The 22314-nt window shown below is 37.7% G+C and overlaps 1 protein-coding gene across 5 annotated transcripts in view; it reads left to right on the top strand.

Annotated features, from left to right (window-relative positions):
• LRCH2 (leucine rich repeats and calponin homology domain containing 2) overlaps positions 1-22314 on the top strand; it is a 168528-nt gene that overhangs the window by 118409 nt on the left and 27805 nt on the right. For all 5 annotated transcript variants that reach the window (XR_008627376.1, XR_008627375.1, XM_055122537.1 and 2 more), the window contains exons 12-13: positions 15093-15141; positions 15220-15336. Coding sequence is in view for 3 of the 5 variants with exons in the window: in XM_055122537.1 (XP_054978512.1) it covers positions 15093-15141; positions 15220-15336 (166 nt within the window). In the remaining 2 variants the exon portion in view is untranslated. The remainder of the gene's footprint in view (positions 1-15092; positions 15142-15219; positions 15337-22314) is intronic.

The raw sequence follows: 22314 nt of genomic DNA, 5'->3' as shown, positions 1-22314 counted from the left end.
ATATAATCTGAGGTTTTTAATCTGTATCGAATTAACTTTTGTGCATGGTGTCAGATATGGATACAGTTTCATTTTTTGCATTGTTTTGTGCTTTTTGTAGTATCTTGTTTTTGTTGCAATATTTTCTTCTACAGGTTTTTAAATTTGATTTGAAGACTCCATAGGGGCTGGAGAGTTAGTACAGTGGATAGGGCACTTCCTTGCATACAGCTGACACACTTTTGATCCTCTACATTTTTTGTGGTCCCCCGGGCACTGGCTGAAGTAATTCCTTATTGCAGAGTCAGGCGTAACCCCTGAGTACCGCTGAGTGTGCCCCCTCCCCGAAACCTCCTAATTATTCCACTTACTAGCTTATTAGCTCTAAGTTTTTCTTATGTTAGTTGGTTGTGTTAGGGTTTAATCAGGTATAGGATGAAATCTTGCCTTTTGCTATAATTTGGATGAAATTATAGGGTGTCATTTTAAGTGATACAAGTAAGACGGAAAAGTACAAATGCTGGATGATCTTATAAATACATGGTATATAAAATAACAAAGCAAGGGAATGGAAAGTGTTCAATGTAAACACACTGTGAGACTGTAACTACAAAAAAGTGGATGGGGAGGAAGGTGGGAAGGGATGGAACCTGCTAAATGGGACCTAGAGATACTAGTGTCCAGTTTTTACCACTTTGTTGCTGTGGTACATTGTACACCAAAAGCATAAAAGCATTAACAATGTTGTAAGCCATTTTTCTTAAATAATAAAATTAAATTGAAAAATAAAGTTTAATATTTATGTCTACATTAAGTGACATGTCACTTTTATGTCATATATGGGCTTTAAACAGTATATTTGTATGTGCCCTGCCTTTGTGATAAAATTTCTATACAGTTTACTTCTACATATGGTTTAATCACACAGAACATTATTATTTTTATTTTGAACAGTTACTACTTTAAAAATACTTAAATAATCAGAATAAAGTCTTTTAGTTTCCTCTAGTTGTCATTCCATTCCCCTTTATTCCCTTGTATATATCTGTATATAACTTTTCTTCTACCTGATATACATTAGTTTTATTCCTCATCTTGTTGGTAGTTAATCTTTTAATAATATGTATATATGAAGAAACTATTTTAAAGTATTTTAAAAATTAATTTTCTTATTGAATAGTTAAGTGCAACGAATTACAATACTGTTAATAATCAAGCATATAATGTTCCAGTTCCTCACTCACCATCAGTGTCAGCAGCCCTCCACCAATGTCTCAATGTCCTCTCCCACCCTCCCAAGCCAACCCCTTTTGGCAAAATAATTTTAAATTGCTATAGTTTGGGTCACATGTTTGCAATAATGGTAAAGGCTAATGGTTTTGATGGACATAGTTAACTCATCTTACCACCTGCAAAATTCTCAAGACCCTTAATCAGTGTCCTTATGTTACATCCAATTCACCTCATTCTTCTTCCACCCCAACTCCCCCTTTAGCATTCTCAGTTCTGTAAGCAAGAGTTTGCCATCATTTGATCCTTCCATTCCCTTTTCCTCTTTCTCTGCATACCATAGATAGATGAAGTCAGTGGTATAGGCTTCCGTCTGACTGGCTTCATTTAACACGATACCCTACAGTTCCATTCAAGTTGTGGTGAAATGCATGATTTCATCTTATTTCCTGTTTTGAAAGATATCTACACTATTATAATATTCTAGGTTAGCTTTTTTTTGGAGGGGGGGTCACACGCAGCAATGCTTAGGGATTACTCCTGATGGTGCTCGGGGAACCATATGGGATGCCAAAGATAGAACCCTGGTCAGCCCTGTGCAAAGCTGTACTATCGCTCTGGCCGAAACTTTTTGTTTTTCAGTACCTCAAAGCAGTTTTTCCTGTGTCTCCTGGATTGTGTTAATTCTTATGAGAACTTATATTTATCTTTATTTCAGTTACTTATTTCCAGGTTTTTTTTGCATTTGGACTTTATCATTTATTTTAAGTTTATCTTGATGTCGTTTTCTTCATGTATCTTTTACTTATAGTTAATTATCTTTAATTTGTCCATTTATTACTTTCATGAAATTTGAGACTTTTTTTTGCTTTTTTTTGGGTCACACCCAGCAGTGCTCAGTGGTTACTCCTGGATCTGAGCTCAGGAATTACTCCTGGCAGTGCTTGGGGGACCCTATGGGATGCTGGGAATTGAACCCTGGATGGCTGTGTGCAAGGAAAGTGCCCCACCTGCTGTGCCATCGCTCCAGCCCCTTCAAAAGTCTTTTCTATCACCTGACTTACTCTTCTGGATTTTCATTTACAGATATATTAGGCCATTGAAGTTTCACAAATATTACTGATAGTCTGCTCATTTTTCTTCAATGTTTTTCTGTCAGTTTTTTCCTTCTTGTTCACTAATCATCTCTTATGAAGTGTACAATATATTTCTAGTTTTTTCCATCTTATCTGTTGTATGTCTCTTAACATGTTTTTAAAATCTATTTTCAGTTTTCATAATCTTCTATTTACTGAATTCATTCTTTTTCTCTAATTTCCTAAACATTTCCTGGTTGAGTATTTTATTAAATGCAAAGCATTGGGAAATGTTTTGTCGTTGGTGCTATATATTGTAACATGATAAGTATTCTTGAATATTGTTCTTGGATGTAGTTGAACTACATGGAATCAAGTTGATATTTTGGGATGTTGGTTTTATGGTATGATGTGATATCATCATGACATTTAGAATGGAATCAAATTGGTCATACTACTGCGGCAAGACCTTTTATAATGCTCATGATGCCCCAAGAACAGTTAGTTTTCCAGTCTTACTGGTTAAAACTTGCACTACCTAGTGAGATGTGAGTTTGAGAATTGTTCTTTCTATTTTTCAGGTGATTTAATCTCTCGACTAGACTCGTTTCCTCACATATATGATTAGTAATCTGTACTTTTCTGGAAAATGAAGAATACTTTTCCTTGTATAATATCACTGTTGTCTTTGTCACTTTGTCCTCTTAACTCCATCTGTCTTTTTCTCTGTGGACCCAAGTTCTGTTTCCTTAACTAAAAAAGCCTCCTGGACTCTGCCTTGGGTTTACAGCTTGTACCTTCTCTCTGTAAACAGCCTGACTCAGCCATGGGTTTTAGCTTGCTTACTATGTATTTCTAAAGAATAAAAATAGTTTTGTGCCTTGAAGTCAGTGTCTTGGAACGCATATGTTTTATATGTTTTATCTATTTTAAGTTTTTTTGGTTAGGCTATAACTCTACCAGGTGCTATTAGAGGCAAAGTCTTATTTTTGCTTTTTGATGTACTTAGTGCTTAATTCTAATTATGTCTTGCATGCTCTCTTTCCCTCAAAAATAAAACATCTATTTCAGGTACTTATATGATTTAACCTTTTCTCATATATAAAACTTTCAATTCATTAGCTTTGAAATTTCTTACGAGGTAAATAATCTGATTTCCCCTTTATTTCTCTCCTTTTCTCACTCCGTCTTTTTTTCTCTTTTTCTTTTTTCTCTGTATACTAACCAGTTCTAATGTGTTGTCTCAACCCTGTTATGTATCTTTCATTTCTACAGTGATTATACATTTCATTTTTATCAGTTGTTATATTTGTGGTCCTATTGCATCCTTCTGTTGAAAAATAGAGAACTTCTGGAGATAGTTCTGTTTAACTATTGTAACTTCTTTATAAAATTTGCTAATTACATGTTAGTAAATTTTCTCGTAGGCAAGCACATATCTGTTCTGTTTTTGATTATCCATTCTTCTTAATTAATTTTGAAGCATCAAATTTCTAGACCCCAAAAGTACTTCTTGGGTTTTTATGGCAAATTTTATTTTAGCCACCAATTTTTATTGTTATCTCTTTAGCATTTAGTTTCACTGTACAAGATCATTCCAGTTATTCAAGTTGCTTGCTAGACTTCTTTGGCTTTTTTTCATGTATGTTTGATAACTAGTTTTTATTTTTAATTTTTATTTTGGTTTTTGGGCCAGAGCTGGTGGTGTTCAGGGGTTACTCCTGGCTCTGCACCCAGGAATCACTCCTTGCAGGCTTGGTAGACCATATGGGATGCCAGGGATAGAACCACAGTTGGTCAAGTGCAAGGCAAGTGCCCTACCCACTGTACTATCACTCCAGCCCCAGTTAAGTTCTTCTTAAATGTAATTTTCCTTATATATTTTGTAACTTGATGTGTTGGAAAGCTATTGACTTCAAGCAATTTTTTTTCTCTAGCTGGTAACCTTACATCTCTTAATAATCAACATTTTTTTTCCACTGTGGGTAAATGTTTCTTTAGATTTCCAATTTTTTTCTCACTAGCAGAAATATTTAGTAACATTGTTTTATTAATGTTTTATAGGTTTCAGGTATATTATATTGAAATCTGATACCAGTATATACTACACTAAGATCACCAATTAAAGTCTAATTTTCTTCTCCCAGCATGCAGTTGATCTCCTTTATCCATTTGTTCATTACTCTTTCCTTTTCCTCAGTGGTAACTACAGTTTTGCTCTTCATTTAGGAGTTTGTTTCCCTTTTTTTCCATTTCGTTTGTTTGTTTTGGGGCTACACCAGTGTTCCTCAGGGCTTTGTACTCTGTGCTCTGTGCTTACTCCTGGCTCTGTGCTCAGAGGTCTCTGATGGGGCTCAGGGACCATATGGGTGCTGTGGATCGAACCCAGGACGGCCATTTGTAAGGCAAGTGCCCTACCCATTGTACTATCTCTCCAGCCCCTCATTTACTTTATCTTTGATATATGAATAAAATCACATATTTTATCTTTTTCTGTCTGATTTATTTTACAGCATAATATGCTATTCTAAAACCATCATGGTTACAAATTGCAAGATATTAACATTTTTATAGCTGTGTATTATTCTGTTCTGTAAGATTATGTTTTGCACATTCACATTATAAAAACTGTGTGTCTTTTTCATTCATGTGTTAACTAGTACTTAAATTGTTTCCTTGTGTTGGCTACAGAAAATGATGCTTCAGGAAACATAGGACTGCATATCTCAGTCTTTATTTATGAGGGGTACTTGGAGCCCACTCCCACATGTGATCAGGGCTCACTCCTGACTTTATATTCAGGGATTATTCCTGATAGTGCTTGGCTATATGTGCTGCAAGGGATCAACCTCAGGTCTGTTATGTGCAAGACAATCAACTTTTCTGCGTACCGTATCACCTACCTCTGCATTTATCACTTTGAATTAGTGTTTTCTTATTCTTTGATTAAATGCCCAGAAGTATGATCACCAGATATATGGTGTTTCTATTCCTAATTTTTTGAAGAATGTCAAAATCTTTTTTTTAAATTTATTTTCTCTTTAATTAGTGAGTCACCATGAGGGTACAGATACAGATTCACACATTTTTGAGCTTGTTTTTCCTTCATACAATGTTCGCAAACACATCCCTCCACCAGTGCCCATTCTCCACCACCAATAAACCCAGTATACCTCCCACCCCCCAATCCCATCTCCCCCCCACCCCACCCTGCCGCTGTGGCAGGGTATTCCCTTTTGATCTCTCTCTCCAATTGGGTGTTGTGGCTTGCAATAGGGGTATTGAGTGGCCATCGTGTTCAGTCTCTAGTCTACTTTCAGCACGCATCTCCCTTCCTGTGTGGGATCTCCAACCACATTTTACCTGGTCTTCCCTTCTCTATCTGAACTGCCTTTTTCCCCAGCATGTGAGAGAATGTCAAAATCTTGATAAGAGAATCACAGATCTTTTCAGTTTGATGTAGTACTATTGCTTATTTTAGCTTGTATTATCTTTGCCATGGGGTTCATATCCCCAAAGACATTTCTATGGCAGATAACAAGAAAGTCATCACCTATGTTTTCTTTTTTTTTTTAATTTATTTATTTTTAATTAGAGAATCACCGTGAGGGTACAGTTACAGATTTATACACTTTTGTGCTTATACTTCCCTCATACAAAGTTTGGGAACCCATCCCTTCACCAGTGCCCATTCTCCACCACCCGTAAACCCAGTGTCCCTCCCACCCTCCCCAATCCCATCTCCCCCCCACCCCACCCTGCCACTGTGGCAAGGCATTCCCTTCTGTTTTCTCTCTCTAATTAGCTGTTGTGGTTTGCAATAAAGGTGTTGAGTGGCCGCTGTGCTCAGTCTCTAGCCCTCATTCAGCCCGCAACTCCCTTCCCCCACATGGCCTTCGACTACAATTTAGTTGGTGATCGCTTCTCTGAGTTGCCCTTTCCCCGGAACGTGAGGCCAGCCTCGAAGCCATGGGGTCAACCTCCTGGTACTTATTTCTACAGTTCTTGGGTGTTAGTCTCCCACTCTGTTATTCTATATACCATAGATGAGTGCAATCTTTCTATGTCTGTCTCTCTCTTTCTGACTCATTTCACTCAGCATGAAACTTTTCATGCCCATCCACTTGACTACAAAATTCTTGACCTCCTTTTTTCTAACAGCTGCATAGTATTCCATTGTATAGATGTACCAAAGTTTCCTCAACCAGTCATCCGTTCTGGGGCATTCGGGTTTTTTCCAGATTCTGGCTATTGTAAACAGTGCTGCGATGAACATACATGTGCAGATGTTGTTTCGATTGTACTTTTTTGCCTCTCTGGGATATATTCCCAGCAGTGGTATTGCTGGGTCAAATGGGAATTCAATATCTAATTTTTTGAGAGTCGTCCAAATTGTTTTCCAGAAGGGCTGAACCAGTCGGCATTCCCACCAGCAGTGAAGAAGGGTCCCTTTCTCCCCACATCCTCTCCAACAGCGGTTGCTTTTGTTCTTTTGGATGTGTGCTAGTCTCTGTGGTGTGAGGTGGTATCTCAAAGTTGTTTTGATCTGCATCTCTCTGATGATTAGTGATGCAGAGCACTTTTTCATGTGCCTTTTGGCCATTCGTATTTCTTCCTTGGTAAAGTTTCTGTTCATTTCTTCGCCCCATTTTTTGATGGGGTTGGATGTTTTCTTCTTGTAGAGTTCAACCAGTGCTTTATATACCATTGATATCAACCCCTTATCTGATGGGTATTGTGTAAATATCCTTTCCCATTCTGTGGATAGTCTTTGTATTCTGGTCACTGTATCTCTTGCGGTGCAGAAGCTTTTTAGTTTAATGTAGTCCCATTTGTTGATCTCTATTTTTACTAGATTGCTTAGTTCCGTGTCACCTTTGAAGATACCTTTATCTTCAATATCGTGGAGGGTTTCGCCGACCTTGTCTTCAATGTACCTTATGGTTTGTGGTCTAATGTTGAGGTCTTTAATCCATTTTGATCTGACTTTTGTGCATGGTGTCAGGTCAAGGTCTAAACCCATTTTTTTGCATGTGGTTGTCCAGTTGTGCCAGCACCATTTGTTAAAGAGGCTTTCCTTGCTCCACTTCACATCTCTTGCTCCCTTATCAAAGATTAGATGGTCATACATTTGGGGTTGTGTGTAGGGATATTCCACCCTGTTCCATTGGTCTACGGCTCTACCATGCTGTTTTAATTGTTACTGCTTTGTAGTAAAGTTTGAGGTTGGGGATGGTGATGCCTCCCATCATCTTTTTCCCAAGAATTGTTTTAGCTATCCTTGGACGTTTGTTATTCCATATGAATTTTAGGATTGCTTGATCCATTTCTTTGAAGAATGTCATGGGTATACTTATAGGGATCGCATTGAATCTGTATAATGCCTTAGGGAGTATTGCCATTTTGACAACATTGATTCTCCCTATCCACGAGCAGGGTATATGTTTCCATTTCCTCATGTCCTCTTTGATTTCATGGAGTAGCGTTATGTAGTTTTCTTTGTAAAGGTCTTTTACTTCCTTGGTTAAGCTGATTCCGAGGTACCTGATTTTCTGGGGCACGATTGTGAATGGGATTGCTTTTTTCATGTCCCTTTCCTCTGCCTCATTGTTTGCATATATGAAGGCCATGGATTTTTGGGTATTGATTTTGTAGCCTGCAACTTTACTGTATAAGTCTATTGTTTCTAAGAGTTTCTTAGTAGAGGTTTTAGGCTTCTCTAGATATAGTATCATGTCGTCTGCAAATAGTGAGAGTTTGATTTCTTCCCTTCCTATCTGGATGCCCTTAATCTCTTTTTCTTGTCTAATAGCTATCGCAAGTACTTCCAGTACTATATTGAAGAGGAGTTCACCTATGTTTTCTACTACATATCATATGCTTTTACAGGTCATACATCAAGTATTTATTCCATTTTAAACTAATTTTGATAGAGGTTTTTATTTTTTATTTTATTTTTTAATTTTTTTTAATTGTATTGAATCACCATGAGATAGTTACAAGCTTTCATGTTTGGGTTACAATCACACAATGATCAAACACCCATCCCTCCACCAGTGCACATTCCCCACCACCAGTATCCCTGGTACGCCCCCCCTTTCCTACCCTCCCCCTGCCTCCATGGCACACAGTAGTCCCATAGATAAAGGTTTTTAAATTGCTTTTCATTCACTTACAAGTGCTCGCAATTCTGTGGAGTTTTAGGGATTCACACCTCTGTATGTGTGTCACTGTTAGTATTCCACTACTGAAGTTTCAGTTGCATTCCACTACCCAAAGTATTTCTACTCCTCTCCATTTTCCTCCTGGGAATCATAGTTTTCACTGATTCTAAGCATTAGTTTTATTTCTTGTAAGTAAGAAAAGTATTCCCAGTATCATTTATTAAAGAGATTTTCCTTGCTCAGTTGTAGACTTTTGGAATTCCATTTTGTATATCTTTCTCTGTTTATAATTTTTAGATTTACATGTGCTTGTAATATTGTTTCTACCACTTCTCTTGAGTCTGTCGTTCTTGTTTATACAGCTGAAATGGTATCTTTAAGACAGTGTATATAGTTGGATTTTTAATTAAATGAATTTTGTTTTGTGGTCACCCCCAACAGTGCTTGGAAGCTATTTCTGATTAAATTCTTGGGAGGGAGGGGGCATACCCCTGACTTAAGGACACATGCTGTGTCAAGGATTGAACGTGAGACTTAATCATGCCAAGTGGGTATTCCAGTCCTTTTAGCCATATTTTGGCTTTGGTATTTTTTGTTTGTTTGTTTTTATTTTTGGGTAACACCAAGTGACGCTCAGGGGTTACTACTGGCTCAGAACTCAGTAATTACTCCTGGTGGTGCCTGGGGGACCATATGGGATGCTGGGTATCGAACTCATATTGGCCACGTTCAAGGCAAATGCCCTACACTCTGTAGTGCACTGGCCACTATACCACTATAGCCCCTTGGTATTGTTTTGTGAATATATATATGTATGTGTGTACATATATATGCATATATATATGTATATATATAGCCACTACCTATCTTTAGTTCATCTATTTACATTTAAGATAACTAACAGAATCAAGTTTTACTGCATTTTTTTTCTTTTTTTGGAGTCAAACCCAACAATGCTCAGAGGTTACTCGTGGCCCTGTGCTCAGGAATTACTCCTGGCGGTGCTTGGGGAACCATATGGAATGTCGGTGATTGAACCCAGGTCGGCCGTGTGCAAGGCAAAAACCCTACCTGCTGTACTATCATTCCGGCCCAAATTTTATTGCATTTTTTAACTTGTTTTCAGGATGTGTTTGTGGTTCAACTTTGTTTTTTGGTTCTTCTTTTCTTGAATTCTGATACTTCCTTTTGTGTTATGTTTTGATTACGCTGAATTTTCTTTTCTACTATGGGTTTTTTTTAGGTTACCATGCAGTTCATGCTAAAGATTTTATGTATATGAACTATTTTAAGTTGGTAATAAACTAATCTTGTAATTATTGTAACTGTCCACATTTTTTTCTTTTGTCCTAAATTTTGATTCTGATATTTGCCATTTTACCCCCTCTTTATTTTTTGTATTCCTTTACTAGTTATTGTGTTTATTACTTGTGATGGTTTTTGGAGGGGAGTTAGGGCAACACCCTGTGGTGTTGTAATCAGTCCTGGTTCCATGCTCAGATATCACTTCTAGCTGGGGGTTGGGGGACCATATGGGGTGCCAGGGATTGAACCTGGATTGCCCGGGCAAGGCAAGCACTCTGTAGACTAAATATTTTGTCATTTACTCTCCATAATAACATTTTATGTTATTATCAATAATTATTGATAATAATTATCAATAATTATCAACAATCTGATAATCATTAATCAATAATTATCAATGATTCGATAATTTGATAATCATTAATCAATAATTATCAACAATTTGATCAATAATTATCAATAAGGAATTATCAATAATTCCTTACCCCTATTATGTTTACTTTTGCTAATGAGACTTACCTCTTTGTATTTTCTTGTTCCTCCTAAATGTAGTTAGTCTTTATTTTCTTTTTTTTTTTTTTTTTTTTAAATTTTATTGAATCACCATGTGGAGGGTTACATAGTTCTCAGGATTATGTCGGTTATACAGTTCTCAAACACCCTTCACTTCACCAGTGCCCATCTTCCATCACCAACCCCCCCAGTATACCTGCCGCCCCCTCCCACCTCCCCAGTCCCAACCCTTGCACATGATATGTTTCACTTCGTTTACGCCTTATTTCGATTACATTCCATGTTTCAACATACAACTCACTACCGTTGTTGGGGTTTCCCCCAAAAAAGAAAAGCAGTCCTATTGCCAAGGAGGCATTTGATAGTTCTCCATTGCTAAGAATATAGAGATATTAAGTCCCGCTGTTTGTTACATAGTTTTTCTTTTTCCCCCTTGCCCCGCGCCACCGAGTTCACGCCTGTTTTAGTAATCGCCACGCTGCCTGACAAGGGAAAAAAAAACCGAAAAGGATGGTTATTTCCCGTCATCAGCAGGCGTGGGGCTCTGGCTTAGTTGATAGACTTGTAGAGTATCTGCAAGCAGTCTCTGGAACCGACGGTCTTGCGCTGGTGTCGGCTCCGGCTCGAGATTCCACCAGCGTCCCGCTGTTCCTTGTACATAATTTTTCCCCTTATATCCCATTCCCACGCCACCAGGTCTGTTTGCTTAATGGACATCACACTGTAGTTGATGACACACCGCGTTTCTTCCCGAGAAAGAAGAAAATTTCTTCTCAGCCGGTGTGGGGATATAGCTTAGTTCAGTCTAGTGAGATGGCTACCACTTTGATTGCCTTCAATATTTCAGCAACAGACTTACTATTAGGATCTCCCACAAAAGTCCGCCCCATTAGAAAGGAACCATTACATATTGCTCATACTAAGATGACATTAAGTCGCGCGGCCGCTGCTGCGGCCGCGCGGTTTTGGGTTTCTGTATAAAGTCCAGGGAAAGTACAACCAAAAATAACATCACTATAAACTTTTACCCTTTTATGGTGCTCATAAGATGGAGAAACCTAGAGAGAGGCTCGGCGTCTCCGTTTTGCGCTCAGGAAAACTGCGGCCCCTGCGCTGTGCTCAGGAGGGAGGAGTTGAGAGAGAGACAGGTTAAAAGAATTGGGGGATGCCCGGGTCCCACAGCTTCAGCACGCCGTGGGGTCTCTGGTCCCATGCCGGAATTAGTTCAGTGGGCTGCTTGGGGTCCGAGGGCGCTCCCTCGGGCCCCTCCATCATGCTCCTTCCACAGCCGGGTCCAAAAGAGTTAGTCTTTATTTTCTAGAAATCTCTTTAGGGTATCTTGCAAGGGTATTTAGTTGTCACTGTCACTGTCACTGTCATCCCGTTGCTCATCAATTTGTTCAAGCGGGCACCAGTTACGTCTCTCATTGTGAGACTTACTGTTACTGTTTTTGGCATATCCAATACGCCACGGGTAGCTTGCCAGGCTCTGCCGTGCAGGCGCGATACTCTCAGTAGCTTGCCCGGCTCTCCAAGAGGGGTCGGCCTCGTGGAAGGTGAACGCCCTGCCGCTGTGCTATCGCTTTTTTTTTTTTTCAGAAAAGCTCTTTATTTAATTATGAATGGCAGTCTTGCTTCATGGACTACTCTTGGTTAGAAGTCTTTTCCTATTTTTTTGCTTTATTTGGGTCACACCCGGCAATGCACAGGGGTTACTCCTGGCTCTGCACTCAGGAATTACTCCTGGCGCTGCTCAGGGGACCATATGGGATGCTGTGATTCGAACCTGGGTTGGCCGTATGCAAGGCAAACGCCCTACCCGCTGTGCTATCGCTCCAGCCCCGATTTTTTCTTTATTGAGCAACTTAAGACTTGGTTTCATAAAGTAAAATTAATTTCTTGGGAAAATAAAAACTTAATAGCACTTTGAATATATCATAGCATTCCTTTCTAGTATGTAAGATTTCTTCTGTGTAATCTGCTGAAAGTCTTATGGGAGTTTTCTTGTGTGAAACTTTGACTTTTCTTTAGCTTTTTTTCAAACACTCTCCTTGTTTTTAAGCTTTGCCATTTTAATCATTATGTTTCTTGCTCTGGGTCTTTGTGGTTTCATTTTGTTTAGAACACCTTAAAGCTTCTGGGTCTCTGTTTCATTTTTCAGGTTAGGGTGTTTTCAGTTATTTCTTTAAATAAGATTTCTTCGCTTTTCCCATATTATTTCCCATATTATTTCCTATATTTTTCTATATTTTCCATATTTTCCCATATTACTTCCCCAATAATGCCAGTGTTAAATGTCACTTAAACTACATTAATTTTTAAAAATTCATATTTCTGTTTGCTGGTTCTTGAGTTACCTTCCATTGATTGATCATACTTTCAGTTCTCTGATTTTATCTGCTGCTTTATCTAGTGTGCTGTTGAACTGATTTATTGAATCATTGTAAGTATTATGTTTTTCAGCTTTATGATTACTCTTTGGGAATTTTTCATATATTCTCTTTTGTTATAATTCTCAGTCATACACTTATATGTTAAGTTCAGTTGAGCATCTTTATTACTATTGTTTCAAAATCTTCTTTGGATTGTTTACTTATTTTTGTTTTATTGGGTTTGGGGGGGTATCTGATTTTATTGTTTTGAGCATATTCCTTTGTCTTCTAATTTTGCTTGATTCTGTTTGCTTATTTCTGTATTTAGCTGAACAATTCTTTCCCAATCTTGAATTATTGGTATTGTGTTAGAAATGAAAGTTCAAAGGTGTTAACCTGAGCTTCTGGGATGACAGTGATTATAGTGGCTGAAACCTTGGCTGCAAGATCTGTTTGTATAAAAGTTTATGAAGTGGGGTGCGAGGGTAGCATCCTGGTGAGCCCTACCAACATTGTGGGAAGATGGGTAATGAAACTGTTGGAGAAAGCTGCTTCAGGAGCTATAGATATGAATTTCTGGATGTTGGTTGGCCTGAGCTATTTTGGAATTGCAAGTGTGAGTCAAGGGAGAGGCTGTGAAACTGCGTGGAGAGATGTGGGTACAAGCTGTTTTTGGTTTCTATGGATTCAAGCCGTGTTAAGAGTAAAAGGTGTGAGTTGTGTGAGGAACCTATAGATGTGATCTTATCTTAGGAACAGATGTCACGGGTGAGTGTTATGTTGCTGGCCACGAGAGCTTCCTTGAGATGTGGGTTTAGGAGATGGAGCATTTTAGTCTTGACCGCTAGTGTCTTAAATGGATCTTGCAAGTAAAGTATCTGCCAGTATTAGCACTAGATGGATAAAGTGGGTAATTATAGATGACAATCATGAGACTTTCCTTTCATAGGGAAATTGCTACTTTTCTTATGCACTTGACTGATGTTTTAAATGAAGCAAATGGAAATCTTTTACATATGCTCTAGGCACTCATCAAATTGCTTTTTTACACTGAATCCGAGGACAGATGGGTCTTTGTTTAGCCCTTAATTTTGATATCTCTGTTCCCAACATATCTATTGTTTTTAATGAAAGCCTCAATGTTTCCACAGCTTAATGTGGGACTTTGCCTCTTAGTTGCAGATCTTAGTTGTTGAGGGCACCTAATATAGAGCAGAAACCTTTCATTCTCTAGGGAGAAGCTCTCTGTTTATAATAGCTTGTTCTACCATAAGTCACTGCTCAGGAGGTGGTGTACATGACCAGACTCTCTCCAGTCTGGTCTCCACCTTTCTTAGTCTTTTCTATGGGGGGGAGTCTTTCACATTTTTAGTGTAAATATTTATCACTAATCCTAATTGCTGTTTCAAGGAGAATATCTCCATTTCTAGTTAGAGATTTATTGTGTCAGTGGAGATGAGATGAGCCCAGAATTTTCCTCTTCTATCTTCAGCCACTTCTTGAGCCCTTTTGCCTTCCATCATTGTTTTTGGGATGCCTAAATTTGCACAATTTGTTGCAGTATTCAGATGGTTGTGGTGCTCAGCAGGGGTCATATGCTTTGTTATGTAACTGGGACTCTTGATTGTGGTGCAGCTGGGATCTTACTCAGCATGTGGGGTAATAGTGGTGTAGATCAAACTTGCAGCCTCAAGCTTAGAAGGCAGGTGCTTTACCACTGAGTCACATCCCCTGATCCCTCTTATTTTAATTTTATTATTGCACTATAAAAAATCCACAATAGTGTTGAATAATAGTAACTTTAGCCAGCATTCTGTTTGTATAAATTTTCAGTGATATTAATTATGCACCATGTCTTCTAATCACAGTATGTGTGATCTATATTTACCCTACCTACCTGAAAGGACAAAGCTAGATAAAAATTTCAACTCTAGACCAAATTCAAGTAGGTATAAAGTAGATAACACTAGACAAAGCTAAGTAAAAAATATTTTAATTCTAGACCAGTTCAACTTTAGATTGGAAGGTTTGAGAATTAGTGAGCAAAAATTGTTCTCCTAAGCTCTTTGATATTAAACCAACGAACTCTAATGAAAGAAACATTATGTGATACTTGCTTCTTAGTAATTTCTATTTTTATATTATAAATATCTGTTCTACTATTTCTAGATATAAAATTAATTTTGGCCTTAAAAAATTACTAGAGTAGTGGTATGTATTAGATGATATTAGATAAAAAATTTTGATGTGTTTTTAAAGAACATAAGTTATTTGGATATATGTTTGACATATGTTTGATGTATGTTTTTATCAGATTTTTTAGTTTAAAATATAGGAATGGATAAATTCTTTAGATTTCTGGTATAAAAATAGATGACTTTATGCTATAACTATTTTATATTTAAGGGTAATTAAAATATTTTTGTTTATTAAGGTATCTTTTAATTTTTTAGTATCTCAACAGATGAAATCAATTCACCGTTATCACCCCTCACATGGCAGGTAAATAGAAATTAAATTGCTGTTTTATTTAAGGTTTTGTTTTCATTTGTTTTGCTAAAAGAATTTTTTTTGTCACAGCCCTTGGAAAGCCAGAAGGATCAAACTGATGAACAACGGTGGCCAGAATCTCACCCTATAATCTGGCAGAGCGAAGAAAGAAGGCGGAGCAAACAGATTAGAAAAGAATATTTCAAGGTGCTTTGTTAAATTGTTAAATCTTAAATTTTACTTTGTGATTATTAGTTTGGATTTTATCAGTTTTTACATTAATATGGTAGCATATACTTACTACTTAAATATTGTAAATGAGTTATTTTCTTCATTTTCCACATTTATATAATATGTATATGACCCAATTATATCCATAAAAATTGCTTATGTAAGTGCTAGGAATGTGGCTCAGTGGCAGAGTGCATGTTTTGCATGTCTGAGATACTGGGTTAGATCCTGACACTATTTCCCAGCCAAAAATAAGAATAAGAGTGAGTATATTAATTTAAATTCTGATTTTTGAGAGAAAGATAGATATTTGCTACATATATAGACATACATATATCTATATATAGACACACAATTATTTGAGTTGTAATGTTTTAAAAGATTGACCAGAAAATTATTTTTATCAGATTTATTTAAGTGAATAGTTGGCTACTTGCAACTACTATCAGTCGGCTTCTGCTTAAGTAAATAATAATTTATATGGTTTTTAAGATGACTGAAAATTATTAGCTCCATTTTATTTTCTTCTTACTGTAGTAAATTTCAGTCTTTTATCTTAGTTTAATTAAAATCTCAGACTATCTAAATTATCCAAAATCTTTATTTGACTTAGTTTTAGTGCAATTTTTCTGTGTACACTGTTATAAATATTGTAATGTCTGTTGCTAATGTATTTTATAATGTAATTTATAAATACCAACAATTGGCATCAGAAAAATAATACTCATCAAAATCCATGATTGCATTTTCTGACTCAAATGCACAGCACAAACATGCTCCTGCTCTATGAATAGCAAATTCTATTATTTTTGCATTTATTTTCTACTTCACAAAACTTGATTTTTATCTAATGGAAAGAATAATTTTATCTAAATGCGTAGTTCTAAGCTAAGCTTTAGGTAATTTGAAGCTAATATTATTAATAGGATTACTTTCTTTCTCTCTGATAAAAGTAGATCTCATGTATGTTGATTTTTTTCCTTATTTGGAAGTCTACTTGTATTTAGAAAAAGTACCATGTAGCTAAAACAAAAATGTGTCAGCAAACTGTCGTGTTTAACTTAAATAAAAAATTATTGCACCTCCTCAATGAGACATATTAACTGATCAATAGGATAGATAATAAAGCACTGTAGCACTGTTGCACTGTCATCCCGTTCCTCATCAATTTGCTCAAGCGGGCACCAGTAACGTCTCCATTGTGAGATTTGTTGTTACTGTTTTTGGCATATCAAATACGACATGGTAGCTTGCCGGGCTCTCTGAGAGGGACGGAGAAATAGAACCCAGGTTGGCTGCGTGCAAGGCAAAAACCTTACCTGCTGTGCTATCGCTCCATATAATAAAGAAATAGGAAAAATCAAGCCCTGATTAACAATGGTCAGAATCTCTTTATTCCAATTGCTTAGAGGTCTGCAGTTACATTTACATTCTGGCATTTAGATTAAAGTTACTTCCTTTAACATATAGAATCTTGAATAAAGATACTCAATAAAATTTATTAATAGATGAAGCTTGATTAAAGATTGACATGGGGATTTTAGTATATTATCTAATAAAATATTTATTTGATAATACAGTGAAAGCAAACTAATTCTATTTATGAAAACATTTGCACAGTATTCACTAAATGCAGGATACTAAGTTCTAGGCACTTACAAATATTGAATTATTTCATCTTTAAAACAAACCTATGATGTAAAAAAAGCTATTATTTATATTTTATAGGCCTCCAAATTATGTACAGATTATACATAATAATAATAATATGCTTCGGTCACTTAGCTAATAAGCAGCCAAGTTAAGACTTGTATCTATAGCTTATACAGTGCTCTCTATTATAGGATAATATCAAATAAATAAAAATTTTCAAATAATGCAGTTTTGTTGAGTTAAAAGATATTTATAATAACCTGAATGAACTTCTCAATAGTCTTAATAGAGACCCCAGTAAGACTTAAAAATGTCAAGAGTATCTTTTATTGAAATTTTATTTTTATCAATATAAATAATTGTATTTTTGTGGTGACAGAAAATGTTTTAAAATAATTGGTATTTTATAAGATGTAAGAGGACATATGAGATCATTATGTTGTTTATTGTATAATCCTTATTCAACAAGTACTAATTTCTCTTACACTTAATAAAATGCCGATAAGCTTCAGCCACTGGGAAATACTTTAAGGAGATACGTAGTTCTTCAAAATAGTCAGAAGATGTCAGTGTTGGTTTACTGCAAGTAAATGGAAAGATACCAAATTTTTCCTACAATGTAAAAATAAGTTCTAAAATTGAGATGACTCTTGATTCAGAAGTATAATTCATAATTTTCATGATTAAAGGATTTTTTAATAGTGTAGGAGTATTCATATGTGGAATATAAAGTAGCTGAGAGGTACAAGCTTACAATGTTGCGATTCCTGGCAGACATTTCTCTGGACTTAGTTACTAAAATACTAAAATACAGAAATCCAAAACTATGCTGCTGCTAGTGAGGCCTCCTGACCTCATATCTCTTCATTCTCAGCAATGGAAAACAAATTACCAAATGCTTTCTTTTCAGCAGATCGACTTTACGGGGGAGAAACTCCAAATCAATAATAGTGAATTTTTTTTTTTGTTTAAATATTGAATGTAATCAAAGTAAAGTGAAAGTAAAGTGAAATTTACCAGTTACACATGCGGGGTGGGGGACTGGGGAGGTGGGGGGAAGGGGGGAAGTATATCGTGATTCTTGGTGGTGGAATGGTGAAGGGATGAGTGTTTGAGCATTATATAACTGAGACTTTAACCTGAACGCTTTGTAACTTTCCACATGGTGAATTAATAAAAGAATTAAAAAAAAACTGAGGAATTTCAAATAAATAAATAAATAATAAAAATATGTTTTAAAACTTAAAAAAAAGTGCAATTAATGTTTTTTTTAATTTGAAGGTACTGCTTGTCCATGAAATGTAAAAAAAAAATAGTGTAGGAGTATTTCTATTTGTTCAGCCATTGATGAAGCTGAGTGAATTGGGCATGAACTCCACATTAATTTTTTTTTCAATTGTATCACCATGAGATAGAGTTACAAAGCTTTCATGTTTGAGATTCAGCCATATAGTGATGGAACACCCATCCCTCCACTAGTGCACATTTTCCACCACCCAAATCCCAGTCCTAATAATAATCCCCAGTACTCTCTAATTTGGGGCATTATGTTTTGCTCAAAATTTCCCACCACCATTCAAGCCTACCTGCCAGGTGCAGATGATAGATAATTTATTTTCCATTGCTCATTTTGAGTATCACAAGAGCTTACAAGGACATGATTATAAATGTAAATTTCTAGATTGTAAATGGTTGGGCTCCAGAGACATCTTTGTATGGCACTACTCCACTTGGGATTCAATTGGGAGACTTTGGGCCAGGGCTGTTGGTGTGCTAAGATGGCACATGGAGGCAAATTGTGGGCATGACAACCAGTTTACTAGGTGAGTGGGGACCCAGGGAGGGACAGCCCGGGTCCTCTGCCGCCATGTGACAGGGAGATTCAGTCCTGGAACCTGCGTATGTGGACCTTGCTTGTGGAAGCTCTTGGTCACCGGGATTCCATCTGGAGTAGGCGAGACTGCACCTGCTCAATCTGGGGCACCCTGGTAAAATTAGCTCAGTATGGGGCCTGGAGAGATCTCCAGCACTGTGGTGTGTTCTGGGACTTGTTGCTGTGTCTCTGGGTCAGGGTTGTTGGTGTGCTAAGATCCACATTACAAAATTTTCAGCACATTTCAAAATTTTATTGGTGAAGTACATCCTGAGACAGTGGTGTCAGGCAGGGGATATTGTGGTGATTTTGGATTGTGGAAGCAAATGGCTGCTGGGGGCTCTGCTTGGGCATGTAGAGGTCAACCCGCCTCCTCCAATTTACCCCAGTCTGTTCAGCCATGCACAGATCTGAGCTTTTCTGTGGTTTTTGATCTCTTTTGAGATTTATTTAGGGGTCTCTGAAGCAAGGCTGGCAGTAGAGCTACTGGGTGTTGCTAGAGTTGGTTCATGGGGGTGACTGCCAGTGCTTCCATGTGTATTGGGAAGTCGGGGGGAGGTAGCTCACCCCAAGTCTGAGAAAGCCTGGAGATTTCAGTCAGAAAACCCGTATACCAGAATTTTCAGCAGATTATATCTTGGTGAGGTCTGTCCTGAGACAGTGGAGTCAGGCCGGGAATATGGCGGTGATTTTGCATTGTGGATGCTAGTGGTTGATGGAGGCTCTGTTTGTGTGGGCCACCAGGCCTATGCACTCCCCTCTGATTCACCTCAGTCTGTTCAGCCATGTGTGGGTCTGTGATTAACTGTGGCTTTTGATCTCTTTTAAGATTTATATATGGGTCTCTGAAATAAGGCCAATAAATGAGCTTGTATAGCTGAGCCGGAGGTGGATTGTGGGCGTGGCTCCCATATATGTAACTTTTGGCTGTTTATTGTCTTGGTAAACTTGGTCCCAAGTTGAGTATGGCCATAGGCAGAGCGGTAATTTCGGGGTATCAAGAAGCCTGAAGGCACCATCAGGTTGCTGATGCACTCGTCCCGCAGGTACAGGTTGATCCCCTGCTGGCACCATACCCCAAATTAAAGGATTTCTATGAAGTTTTTTTGTTTTATATAAATTATGTAGTTTCAGATTTCATATATGTAGAAAGTATGCATATATACTTCTATGAAATGTCTGGGTTTGGTTTTTTTTTTTTTTTTGCTTTTTAGGTCACACCTGGCGATGCACAGGGGTTACTCCTGGCTCATGCACTCAGGAATTACTCCTGGTGGTGCTTGGGGGACCATATGGGATGCTGGGAATTGAATCTAGGTCAGCGGCATGCAAGGCAAATGCCCTACCTACTGTGCTATTGCTACAACCCTGAAATGTCTGTTTTTAATTAGTTCACTGTCCTGATAATCAAAAGGGTTATTCTTAGAATAGTCTTGAGTGTAGATTTATGCTAATTTGTTAATCATTGAAACCTATTATTCTAAAGCTTTATGTAAAATTTTTATTGTGTGAGCTCACACACAGTGTGTTTTGTGTGATCCAGCTCTCCATTATTGCTATTAGTTCACTGTCACTGTATCACTGTCATCCTGTTGTTCATTGATTTGCTCGAGCGGGTGCCAGTAACATCTCCATTAGTTTCTGTCGTGTGCTAGTGTAACCCGATGATACACTGGGGGCTCTTTCAGAGTCAGGTGAATGAGGACTGTAACTGTTACTGTTTTTGGCATATTGAGTATGCCATGGGTAGTTTGCTCTGCCATACGGGCGGGATACTCTCAGTAGCTTGCCGGGATCTCCAAGAGGGATGGAGGCTTTTGGGGTGGCCTCTAGTCACCTTTACAGGTGTTCCCAGTCAGGCATATATATATATATATATATGTATATATTTATATATATATTTTTTTTCCTCTATGATTTGTTGCCTACTGTCTGAACTACATCAAATATGGTGTGGTAATTATGGAAAATGAGTAGGGAGTATCTTATGATGTGTCGCGGCCGTGCAGGAATATGTTCACTCATATGTGAGGCTCGGCCCGAGCGTGTGGAAACCGACCTGGAGCATGGCAGCAGTTGGGTTATGGAGGTCGGCTACTGGGGCTGGGTCCTTTGAAGTGGGGAGAGCTCTCACCAGCCCCCCCCTCTGGGGGCACCTCGAGTGAAAACAGCCTGGCGTGGAGTCCAGTGGCATGGTTATGGTTATGGTTGTTTAAACAAATATCCTTAAATTCTGCATTTTTTGATAATGTCTATGTATTAGCTTTGGTGAGAATAAGAAGTGATATGGTTTGCTTAAGAAGACAATAGTGTTGCCTACATAAATTAATTACAGACATCAACAGTTAGGAATCACTATAGACATACCTATAGCACAGCGGGTAACACGTCGCGGCCGAGCTGGGTTTGATTCCTCCATCCATCTCGGAGAGCCTGGCAAGCTACCGAGAATATCCCACCCACACGGCAGAGCCTGGCAGGCTACCCATTGCACATTCAATATGCCAAAAACAGTAACAACAAATCTCACAATGGAGATGTTACTGGTGCCCACTCAAGCAAATCTATGAGCAATGGGATGACAGTGACAGTGATTTACAACAATTAGTCTTGGTAACTAAGGCAATATTTTAAGTACATATATTTATATGTTATATATTATAAATATATATGTTGCTTTAGTTACCAAGACTAATTGCTACCAGCATATTTTGTATGTAACCCCTTGAAACATTGAGTAAAAAAATAAAATGGTCAGATAATATAAAAAAAATCACTAAGAGACATATCTATGAACTTATTTAGACTGCTAGACCACAATTGTGACCATTAGTAAAATTTAACATTCTTGCGGCCAGAACAGTATCGTGTATATATCAAAGTAATTTTTAGGAAATGATTTAATGTGTTTAAAGAACTTTAGAAGAATGCATTAATGACATTTTAATAACATGTACAAAAGTATGACAATTTAGCCATTTGATAAATGTTTATATAAATTAATAGTTTTGATATAAGAATGTTCATCATCATCATCATCATCATCATCATCATCATCATCCCGTTGATCGTCGAATTTCTCGAACGGTCTCAGTAACGCCTCCATTCGTCCTAGCCCTGAGATTTTAGAAGCCTCTCTTTACTCGTCCTTCCCAATGATGCCGCATTGGAGACTCTTTCAGGGTCAGGGGAATGAGACCAAGCGTTGTTACTGGTTTTGGCATATGAATACACCATGGGGAGTTTGTGGGGCTCTCCCATGTGGGCAGGAAACTCTTCGTAGCTTGTCAGGTTCTCCCAGAGGGAGAAGTAAGCTATAAGATGTCGCTTCCGGGAGCTTGGTTTTATAGTCTCTGGATGTTGGCCGTTGGTGGGATTACACGGTGCTGGGGGCAGTCCCTGGGTGTGACCTCCTAGCTACTGGAAAA

The sequence above is a fragment of the Sorex araneus genome, chromosome X (assembly GCF_027595985.1).
Source record: "Sorex araneus isolate mSorAra2 chromosome X, mSorAra2.pri, whole genome shotgun sequence".
NCBI classification, from domain to species: Eukaryota; Metazoa; Chordata; class Mammalia; order Eulipotyphla; family Soricidae; genus Sorex; species Sorex araneus.
The sequence above is the reverse complement of the archived record's forward strand: the minus strand, read 5'-3'. Positions and strand labels throughout refer to the sequence as shown.